Source organism: Branchiostoma floridae, chromosome 13 (assembly GCF_000003815.2).
Source record: "Branchiostoma floridae strain S238N-H82 chromosome 13, Bfl_VNyyK, whole genome shotgun sequence".
NCBI classification, from domain to species: Eukaryota; Metazoa; Chordata; class Leptocardii; order Amphioxiformes; family Branchiostomatidae; genus Branchiostoma; species Branchiostoma floridae.
The window spans coordinates 10090103-10101075 of record NC_049991.1 but is presented as its reverse complement, the minus strand read 5'-3'; the positions used below and the strand labels follow the sequence as shown (position 1 = coordinate 10101075).

Below are 10973 nucleotides of genomic sequence, written 5' to 3'. Positions count from 1 at the left end.
AGAGTTATTGAGACAAACACACCAAGTCTTCATCATTTCAAAAGTAGATCAACGTTTAGGGAAGTTGCTCCTATGACTCCATAATCCAATCTGTACTAGCAGAATCTGTTCGTTGATCTTGATGGTTAATTTAGATCTCCCACCATTGTTTACGTTTACACATGTGTGCAGAAAAACATAGTCTGGGCGAAGGGGTTCAACCTGAATACACGTTGTCTTGTTTAGGTGTGTGTGAATCTTTCCATAAGTAAAGAGGGACAAAAGGCCAGTTAACAGAATCAAGGATAGCCTAAGGACAGTTCCCAATCACAATCAAATTACAATAGATTTTAGTTTGTCATAGAACAGAAATTGCAATTGCAATCTGCACTAGTTAGTATAATCACAGATTGTCCCAGGGCAGATATGGATTCCAAACTCTCAAGGGACAATCAGCAATTATCCAGAATTTCAATCTTTAAAATTTTATAATAATCCACACCCTTAAGACTGACGAAGTTCAAACTCTGGTCTCAGCACATGTACACTGGAGGAAAGTGGATACCGAAGAGGGAAGTCCACATGTTCTCGGGCTCATCTTATTGGTAGTACCTTAGGTTTTCACCCAAATCAGTTCAATGACATTTACACTATTTGCATCAAGTAGTGGAGAGCTACCATCATCTGAAAAGATGGAAGGATGCTTACTATGTACTATACTACTAGTGGATATATATTGGACATCACACTTGTTCTGCAAAGCACCAGTGTCCTTACGTGTATGCTGGCTCCCACACCAGACCACCCCATGAACAGCCAGTCAGTAATGCTGGACTCGGAGTCCTCAGGTAGGAAGTATGGCTTCTGGTAGTGCTTCCTGAGGGCAGACCCTACTGTCTGGTCACAGTTACTCCTGGGGAACATTCAAATAATATTTGATAGAGCATTCTGTATTTAGGTAAAAGTGTGGATGCTTGTTGTCATTACTCACATTGATTCATCAAATCTTTAATGTACAACATTGTAATTATAATCATTTGTCAAAGAGATGTTGAATGTTCATCTTTACTGCTAAGCTTCAAAATTATGAGATTATTAGCAGTTATGCATGGGTTAATTACAATGTTAAAATAACAGGAAAAACATTAAGGAACAACTGATTTTGTTTCTGCAAAAGGGAACTTAACAATGCTGTTCTAAGGCCAAGGCTTTGACAGGATGTTGTAATCAGAATTTTGGCACTAATGGGAGGTTCCTGTTAATAAAAAAATTGAGCACTGAGCCCTTATATCCCTAAGGAATTGGCTAGAATAATATTTTTTTTTAAATTTTTTTAAAGGGCTGCCATGGCTTGGATTAAACCTGTGACCTTTTGCTTGCTGGGCTACCAGCTGAGCCATTGCACTGATTCTTCGTTCATATTTTTTTTGACTGATTTTCAGTTACTCCTGTTCTTCATGTCAATTACTAATAGACTTTTTGTCACTATTGACAGGGTCATCCTGTCATAATTTGTGTCATGTGTCACTTGCCAAACATATCCAAGGTTGTGAAAAAAAAAAAGAAATTTTCATGCCCTCATGCTCCATCAGTACATTGCTAACATATCCAAATCATTACAATTGAATAAATAACATGCATATGTCTGTTGAAATAAGGGGGAGGGGGCTCTTTACCATCCAAAGTACCAGGACTCCTCCCCCTCCCTCAGCTCGGACCGGGCAGCGGACATGTTAAAGGCCTCCTCCAACGACCCAAAGTCAGTGTTATACGGGAAAAACTGACAGTCATTTTCCACAGCCTCCAGTGCTCCTTCCGTGCTTTCGTACAGGTCCTTAAGGTACTCGTAATTGAAAGTTTCCATGGCCGTCCACGACTTGGTAGCACCTTTCACAAGCAAAGGGATGCCGGAGTATGCGTACTTTTGCAGGAACTCTTCTTTCGAGATGTCTTCCAAAACAGGGGCGGACTGAATACCTTTACACATGCTACAGTCAGCGATAGGCCTGGTCATCTCTCCCAGAAGGAAGGGGAAGTCGACGGCACATTGGGGATACGTAATGCTCTCCATCATGCTTTCCAGATCGAAGCCCTCTTGGTGCAACTGTAGCCCCACTGCGAGCAGACAAGGGAAAAGCACACCAACCACGGCGCGAATCACCCATATGGCCGCCCGTTTCGACTCTTTCCTCCTCCCGAGGAATATCTCACGAACCTCTGCGTTGTTCAATCCTTTCTTCTTGGCATCTTGCTTCAATTTTATGAACTCTTGTACTAGATTTTCCACGTTTTTCTCCTCGGTTGTCTTGGCGTCGACTTTTCTTGACTTCCTTGTCGCCATCTTGGACTGGTTGATATTAACTATCAATTAACTCAGACCAAGGCGTCTGATTGGTCAGTCTGAGTCACGTGATACTGATAACAATGGCGGGAAAGTTCAGAGTTGTTGTCTGGGTTTGAAGGACGATATTCTTTTCTCCACAAGTCGAAAGTCTATGGCTAAAAAGTTAAAGCAGCTTGTCAATTAAAACAAAAGAACAAGCCGGAAGTCTCAAGAGAGATAGGTAAAGTGCATCAGCTTTTTTTTAGGGTTTTACATATTGAGTATATTGAGTTAACAGGTGTCACAAAATGTCGTCTGCTCATTTTGCTTCTTTTCGCGTCAATGGTTAAATAGCATCAGAAAAATTTGGTCCTTACCATGTATCAGTATTACTATTAGTTGCTATGTCTAGGACGCGGTCTACGCTCAGATTAATTGAGGGGTTAGGTCTTTGCTTAGTAGAACGCATTGGAAGGGCATGCGCTAAACATGGATTTGGATACCACTTTTGCTTTGCAGGGCAAATGCAGTCATTTGTCATTGTGCAGTTTTCGACAGTGCCATTTCATCCTTATAGAAGTCTCTTTGAGGATTAGAATACTTTATGTGAGATTGCTTCATTGAAAGCTTACAATCCAGGGCTCGAAGTACTTTTTTTCTGCATACCTGCACTGGTGCAGGTAACATTGAAGAATACCTGCACCAGACAAATTTTACCTGCACCACTCTGAATTTAGGAAGTATGGATCATACTAAAATTGTTCAGGAACAATTGCTACTTTTTCTCTTATACTTTATAGGTACATGTAGTAACATTCATTGCAGCTAATAACAATCCACATACACTTACAGCATATGACATGTATGTATAAAACCCAGTACATGGACCAGTGCAGGTTAGGTGCAGGTAGACACCAGAAATACCTGCACAGCTCCAATTTCACCTGCACTATAGTGCATATGCAGGTAGTATTTCGAGCCCTGCAATCAATAGGACTGACTGTTGATATTTCATGCAGGTATGAGGTGTCTTTTTTTTTTTTTTTAAACTAGAATGAATCAGCACGGCGATGGAGATGAGACTACTGACTTCACTGGACCAGATTTTTCTCTTTCAGTTGAAGGGTAATGAAAATATTCAATTTCATTCAAGGTTGATGGCAATCATGTCAATTCCACTTGATATCAATTCTACTTGAGATATAACGTTAGCTTTGCAAAACTCTGGCCATAGTTCTAAATGTTAGTTACTATGATGTATCAATTTGCCTGTTGGAAGTTGGCAGTCACAATCTTTGAGATAACTTGTCTACTCTGGACAGACCTTTCCAAACGATTTGTCATACATGTAATTATGTTGCTTCATTTTCAGTGAAGGAGACTTGTGTACAGAGAATGGTCAAGTAGGTGGTCAGGACAAGCAGCATTCCTTGAAGCGGAAGAATTCAAAGGTATCTCTTCTAAACTGTCCTTTCTCTGGTTTTCATTTTGAGGAAATATGATACAGAAATTTTACCTTGTATATGTATTTTTAAAGCAAGTGGCAGCAGATACATCCAAAGGTTCAGAGGAAGAAGTGATCAACAAGAGGCATAGGAACACATCAAATCCTGAACAAACTCATGTACACCCTGGGTCCAGCAAGTCACCATCAGAAGAATCAGACTCCATGAAAGCACTAAATAAAGGTGAGCAAAATCATGTGGATATGTACCAAATATAGAAAGCAAGTGACTTTTCCAAAACATTTTATTATTGTCTATTTACATTCCTTCGTATCATTACATGGATAGTATTTACTATAATTTCATTTTTCCCCAGAACTTGGTCAGGAAATGAAGATGATGTTTATGAACTGGGCTGTTCCTTTCAGGTATGCCACTTCAGTTTTCTGAACTGATGCAAATTTAAATCTAATGTTGTGGGAAGTTAATACCTTTGGTAAATGCTAACATTTTAACTACTTTGAGTATTATTTTGGTTGGTATGTTGGTTGTTTTAATTTGATGTGTAAAGCTTCCGGTTAGGATTAGGATTAGGAAAAGGATTACCATTAGTAAAGCTAAATAGAGATTTTATAGTTTGTTAGTGAGTTTTTCCCCTCTCTCTCTCCTGAACCAGTGAGAGTGAGCAGTTTGAGCTGTTCTGTCCCACCCGAGTGGACGGCTTACTGCAGGAGGCCAGGGCTCTGGAGGAAAACCTCAAGGAACAGAAGAAATGTCTTCTACAACGTCTTCAGATGTTGTCACAGACGCTCCAGCAGGAGAAGTAACATGATGTTATAGACTTTATAATGTTTGCCTTTTCTGGTATTTAAGATAACCAAACGCAAAGTCCACTGTCACATTGGGAAGACTTAGACATAATATGTAACTCTTTCCTTGAACACAATTCATTAGCAGCAGACCAGTTCTACGAATTTTCCAGAGAATATACAGTTGTACTAAGATATGAAACAGCAATTGACGTTTTCCATTTTCCTCCTTTATATTTCCATTTGAATGGCAAAGATTGTCATATGCTTATTCTCTATCACCTTTAAATGTAATCTTTAAGTTTAACAATAGAAATCCTGCTCACATTTTCTGGCTTGTAGTCAGTGAGTGACAAGTCAGTGTTACTTGTAGTAAGTGCTAACAGACAAGTACCCTTGTTTGGATATTGTACACTTACATGTGTTCACTGTTTTCCATATAAATCATACACTGCAATGCAATCTGTCTGTTCATTTAGCATCATGGCAATGTGTTGTTAAGACTATAAGATGAGCATACACAAGAACACATCAATAGAGTATGTCCAAGAACACATTTAGATGGGGAACATTTCATAAAACGTGCAAACTCCTAGAACATATATTAGAACACATTTTCTTAAAATAGAGGCAGATACTGGTATAACACACAAAATATCTTAATCAGAACTTATATTTCACATACATTACTAGCTATGAGCCAGGGAAGTGTTTTATTTAATTAAATCTGTTACTGTAAATGCAGAAATGTTTGCGGTGGATTAATTTTTGCAGTGACCACTTCACAGCAAACTTAAAACCACCGCGAATATCTTTCTATTATGGTATTAGACTGCAGTCTATGGTGTTACCACTTACTTAAATCCACCGCGATAAGTCCTTTTTCTCGTTACAGCAAAATTAAATCCCCGCGAACTTAAATGCATTTACAGTATTATAATAGTTTTTGGCACAAGAAACGGCACAAAATCAAAAACTGCCAATTGTGCCAATGTTGGCAGAAATCACTTGTTTAGTTAACATTGGTTGTCACTCAATTCAGCTCTTCCAGTACACACAAGTGACACAAATGTTCAACTATTTTTCTTTGCCAGAAAAGTGTTGAGAAAATCCAAGTAGACTTTCTTCTGTGGTGCTGATGTTGGTATAAAGTGACCTGAAAAGATATACAGATATGTGATGTAGGTATTTATTAAGTAATTAAGCCATGACTAAGACAAAGACAGGAAAGACTGGAGATTTATTGGAAAAATTTTAGTGTAACAGTGTGTCCTCACCTCCTTGATGGTTCAACTCTACAGGTTCCTTGAAGTACTGTAACATTTCTACACTCATCTCTGCAATAAAAAAAATATAGTTAACAAGAAATAGCATTCCTACGCATGGTCATTACAAATGTTTGACAAGAGTTATGTCAATGGAGATAGGTAATAAAATATGCCAAAAAGTTACTAAAGAAAGTAGATATGATTTTGGAAACGGTCAGACATTTCAGACAACATCAGTTGTCTTTCGTCAGTGCAAAATCATATCCAGTTGCATGAGTAACTACTTTTTGGCGTGTTTTACAGAGTTGTTAATGGATGTTTCTCACCTTTTTGTATAACCCTGTCAGTGTCCCCGTAAACATGTAGTGTTGGACAGGTGATCTTGGTGCTGTACAGCTCATCATGCTGAGAAGACCTGCTGCGGAACCCTGCCACCATGATGGCAAAATCAAACACAAATGGCTCTTCTGGAACACAACAAGAAAATGTTCTATGAAATAAACTTCACATAACCTATTTCTGCTAACAGTGCAAATAAGTAAGAGCCTTAACGGCAAGTCTTTGATACAAACTATTCATAAAACAATAAAATCTTCTGCTGGCAGTCAGTCATAAGTCTCTGTACATGATCGTCACAGTCTACCATTGAGCTGATAGGCTAATGCAATTCAAAAAGAGTGTAAAAGGTTTTCAAGAGATAAAGGTTTCTGCTAAATACACATTGAAGGCCTGTAACAATGGTTGAAAGACTCTTTCATGTAACAGGATATCATTTTACCATTCTTTTCCCTGAGTGCACAAAGCATGGCCACAAAAGAAGCTCCTTGACTGAACCCTAGCACACCTGTACAAAAGATAGAAACCATCTATCAACATATATGTACATTTTTGCATCTTATTATCAAAATGCTTTATTCAAGTAGCACAAAAAGCATCATTACTACTAGTATATCAGGTTCAAGTATAAGTCACAAAAAAAGTGACAAAACATTAAATTTTGTAATATGACTGTCATGTGAATATCATACACAAGTGAAGAAAAGTGACTTACCATCAAATGGGCCCTGCAAGGAAAAGATTAATAAAAAGAATTTTCATGTGCTTTAAATGTCTAAGATAGTACAGGCTAGCAATGAGAAATTTCAAGTTAGATATTTTGATATTTTCCTCACAAATATATTCATCAAATTGAAGCAAAGTAGACAAATCTATTGAACTGTCCAGCAACAATTCCATCCCCTTCATACCTGTTCTTTGAACACCTTCTTCACCACTTCTACAGACTGGTCAAACCCTTTGCACACATCAGTGTAGTCCTGGGCATGGAAGCTGTCATCATTAGATGAGTACCACCACCCATACTGATCTGAAAAGAAAACATCATATCAGTACTGTGTATTTTCTCAATGTCTATAAGATCTCATAACACAACACTACTGTAACTAAGCTGTGATAGGAAGATATTTAAAGCAAGTAAGAATCATAGTACTATACGACAGTCCTGCAAAACTTATGATTCATATACAGGCCACAAAACACAGTTATTGCAGGAAAAGATATTTTTTCCTGTATGTAAATGTAACATACAAAGCAAAACTGTTAAACAGTATTGACAAACCTTCCTTGCTGGCACCAATAGCTCCCCCTTCTTCATCATTGTTCTCCAATGGCTTCACAGGCAGTGGGGCAGTGACAAACACTTAAGAGTAGACAGAAGAGTGACATTGACAACCTTGTACAGTAGTACTGAATCAAGATGTACGCGATAATCCTTTAGGGCATATGGCATGTAAATTGCAAAGGCAAAGGTAGCCCTATAGCCTTTTTGAGGCTTTAGGGGCTGTGAGTTTTATCCACTGTCTCTTAAGGGCATGGTTTTATTTGAAGGCAGAGCCAGAGCCCATCCCTCTCCTTCCAATGCCTTCTACCTCCCCATGCAACCCAAGTAAGGTACCCATTTTTACATTACTTGGAGGAGTAATACAAGGCAAGCACTGTAACATACAGTGACAGTATGACAGTATAAGTGTCTGGATTCTAATCCACAAATTGCATGTAAACAATAGAAATGATGGTGGAGTCACCAGAATAACCTACCGAGTTCAGCATGCTTCTTCAGGATTTTTCTGAAGGCTCCTGTCCGTTCTCTGAATGTCTGAGCATTCTGTCTGCATGTGAACATGAATGAGATAAAAAATCAACAACAAGATCTCAAATAAAACCACACAATATGACAGTTATATATATATCAATGGTACGATACAAAAACATTGTTTCAGTGTGGTTAGGTATTACGTAGTACATTAATTCCATACCAGTAACACACCGCCATTGATACAATTTATCAGATAATTGTTAACAGTGATAAGGTGATTCGTATACCCATGTCTATATGAATATGTATGCAGAATATTATGAGCAAAAGGTGAAAACGTCTTACTGTACCTGTAGCCATGGATACAGAGTATCTGAAAAGGGTAAAATGCAAAAGGATGATGATAAATAAAGATAATTAAATTGAAACAGTGAATCAAAAAACAGCTTGCTACACCTTACTGAAAAAGACATCCAAACCCTGTGTTAATGACAATTTTAATGCAATCAATAAGGAACAATTCACTGGTGCAGAAAAAGTTTTCAAAAGACTTATGTATTGACTGAATTCCCCTGCTTCATTCCAAAGTCTATATTTTTAGCCCCAGGTCACGATTTTCGTGGAGAGGGGGGCAGTGAGAGGCGACAACATTTCATAACAAACTCCATGTTCACGCCTAAACTCACAAAACATTTGAGCGATATTTACTGTATTCATAAACTCCTGGTAAGCAAACTGAAAACCGCCATGACATTTGTTGTTTAGAGACACTGGAAATACAAATCTGCATACCTTCAGCAACTTTTTGCCACCGTCGGCCATTTTGGGTCACGAAGCTCCATTACTACCATTAGGGTTTCATTAGAGAGACGCCTTGCGAAACTATTATGAAGTGCATGCTCAGCAAAATCAAACAGGACATTGATAACTAATATATGCATTAATTCGCATTTGTTCTTAAGTCAGAGAAACAACAAGTAAGCTGATGCATACTTCGTGTCTGTACAACCCAAACCTATGTAGAGAACTTCATAAGAGACATCGGGAGATTCCAGCTGCATGGAAACATCTGACCACCTTTAGAAAATATTACATGTATGAATCTATGATCATAGACGAAGCGTCTATTAATGGCCCTGTAATACTACGTTCATATGAATATACACTCTACATCTTTAGGATATTATTTATATATAATAGGACAGAAATGGCATCATAAAAGACAAAAAAAAAACATCTGGCCAAAACAAAACCGAGGGCAATAGATCTATGCCATCAAAAAAAAAACTGAGCGCACCCAGAAAGCCTGACTCATAGAGCCTGCTTAGGGGGGCTAGGAGTTTAGCTTCCCCAGTTGCAACAGAGTCTATCGTTTGACAAGGTCACTGAATAGCTATAGCGAAGTCTAACTATTGCACTACTAGCGCATGTAGATCAGTGCTGGGCTCTTGGACTAACGTTAGCTACTTCGAATACTTTCGTAGCTTCTTATGATGACTAGAGCTTGTCATATTTATTATATGATCATGATGCTATGTACATAACTTCAGAAAAATCGCAATCTTATGCAAAGTGGATAATTTGGTGCAATCATTGGCGCCCTGACCTTTAATAAGAGGGTATCCATAATGTATACATGAGTCATGCATGTGTGATCTGATAGGGAGGGTGATGTCATCCAACATACATGTCAACCTTGCATTCCGAAGCTATGGCATCTAAAGTACATTAGCTGTTACCACAGTAGAACTGCCTTCAAATAAGCACACTACGCACTTTGAATTCTGTACATTGGATAAACCATACTGGGAACAAATGAAATTTTGGTACGCATTTATTGCCTTTCTCTATGTAAATGTAAAGTCATACATCTTTCCAAGCTTGAAAATCACTATGGTCATCTCTGCATCTTCGGTTTATTGTCTTAGCCTTTTGCTTGTTTTTGCATGAATCAATAAAACGATATCAAATAAAAAAAACGGCATGCCATGCTTTTTTTACCACATAGAATCCATTACAACACTGAATAAGTATATTTGTAGGTGGGTGCTACGGTCCACGTCATCATCATATAGTGCTTATCGTGATATTCCAGTGTAACGTAGTTAGAAAATGAAACAATATTTTTACCTTGGGGATAATCAGCAAATATCAATTTGATCTCCATCAAAGCCGATATGCCACATAATATCACCATATAAGGAGATGTAGAAAAGGCATTGCGCTGATTCTCCAGGCGCCAATATCGCAACTGTCTATCTGCGAGCGATACAGCTCTGATGACACCCTGCTGCAAAAACACATTTCCTGCCGTACTTATAGCTTCTACCAGGCATTCCTAATGGTAATAGGCAATATAATTCTACAGAAATAGGGTGGATAATTAATTGGCCAGGAGAGTGGGTAGCATTTCCTCGGGCAAATGAAGCTATATGGTGGCCAAACTATCCTAGCAAATTATACCCCCTAGTTAGCCTGGCAGAGACTAACGCGTGTGTGTAGTAGCAAATATCGTTTATACTCCTTACCTAAAGGGCGTTATATAGAGACGCCCTTGCCCTTACCTACTCTGGCGTTGCGTTCAGAATACCGAATATACTTTTATCATTGACCGATGTCACATCGACTAGTCACTTTTCCCGGGAAACGCTCCGGTTGCACATTTCAAGTAGCCTCTACCAGGCTCCGCGGATCGCTAGTCAAATACATGTAGTAGCAAGTGGACAAATAGAGGAGTCAGTACGCGACCCACATTTCTAGTATTTGACCAGCGATCCGCGGAGCCTGGTAGAGGCTAATACATTTCTAGAGGGCGTTAGCCTCACGAAGTCTGATCATGAGACTTGTGACCCCGTGAGGAAGAAGAAGAGGGAGGAGGAAGAATGACGGATTCATTATCATTCAATCCATCAGCAGGACAGAGAACTCAGCTTATTAACCACAAACTAGTGCTATTACTCATTACTGACGCTATGCGTGATTAATGACATGTTTAACCCTGTTCATGTTACCTGCAATTAGCCCTAGGGAAAGAATTTGTAAAAAAAAACTATT

The 10973-nt window shown here is 38.6% G+C and overlaps 3 protein-coding genes across 4 annotated transcripts in view; 1 reads left to right on the top strand and 2 right to left on the bottom strand.

Annotated features, from left to right (window-relative positions):
- The window catches only part of LOC118429137 (bifunctional arginine demethylase and lysyl-hydroxylase JMJD6-like), a gene marked incomplete in the record, with an annotated part of 4896 nt that extends 2534 nt beyond the window's left edge, over positions 1–2362 (bottom strand). The window contains 2 exon segments of the mRNA XM_035839546.1: positions 757–892; positions 1656–2362. Of these exon segments, the coding sequence (XP_035695439.1) occupies positions 757–892; positions 1656–2320 (801 nt within the window).
- Positions 2363–2386: 24 nt separating this feature from the next.
- LOC118429139 lies at positions 2387–5018 on the top strand. Of its 2 annotated transcripts, none has more exons than XM_035839548.1 (6): positions 2387–2543; positions 3356–3427; positions 3675–3753; positions 3840–3990; positions 4124–4175; positions 4424–5015. In XM_035839548.1, the coding sequence occupies exons 2-6, from the start codon at positions 3357–3359 to the stop codon at positions 4572–4574; spliced, it is 504 nt and encodes a 167-aa protein (XP_035695441.1). In that variant the 5' UTR covers positions 2387–2543; position 3356; the 3' UTR covers positions 4575–5015. The 2 variants fall into 2 exon arrangements, with proteins under 2 accessions (XP_035695441.1, XP_035695442.1); XM_035839549.1 differs by having other exon boundaries at positions 2408–2543; positions 3322–3427; positions 4424–5018.
- A 610-nt stretch (positions 5019–5628) lies between these two features.
- LOC118429138 (esterase OVCA2-like) lies at positions 5629–8855 on the bottom strand. Its single transcript, XM_035839547.1, has 10 exons — positions 8712–8855; positions 8270–8292; positions 7922–7992; positions 7443–7523; positions 7072–7190; positions 6876–6888; positions 6603–6668; positions 6151–6291; positions 5834–5893; positions 5629–5712 (listed from the first exon to the last, which is right to left on the bottom strand). Exons 1-10 carry the CDS (start codon positions 8739–8741, stop codon positions 5630–5632), a joined length of 687 nt encoding a protein of 228 aa, XP_035695440.1. The 5' UTR covers positions 8742–8855; the 3' UTR covers position 5629.
- Between the last annotated feature and the right edge of the window lie 2118 nt (positions 8856–10973).

Bases quoted from the DNA above. Each gene is read 5' to 3' on its own strand.
- LOC118429139 (XM_035839549.1), top strand. From the start codon at position 3,357: ATGAATCAGCACGGCGATGGAGATGAGACTACTGACTTCACTGGACCA. The intron at 3,754-3,839 runs GTATCTCTTCTA...GTATTTTTAAAG, and splicing joins TGAAGCGGAAGAATTCAAAG to CAAGTGGCAGCAGATACATC. The intron at 4,176-4,423 runs GTATGCCACTTC...CTCCTGAACCAG, and splicing joins AACTGGGCTGTTCCTTTCAG to TGAGAGTGAGCAGTTTGAGC.
- LOC118429138 (XM_035839547.1), bottom strand. From the start codon at position 8,741: ATGGCCGACGGTGGCAAAAAGTTGCTGAAG. The intron at 7,524-7,921 runs GTAGGTTATTCT...TCTACTCTTAAG, and splicing joins GAAGAAGCATGCTGAACTCG to TGTTTGTCACTGCCCCACTG. The intron at 6,292-6,602 runs GTAAAATGATAT...GTTGTGTTCCAG, and splicing joins TGCACTCAGGGAAAAGAATG to AAGAGCCATTTGTGTTTGAT.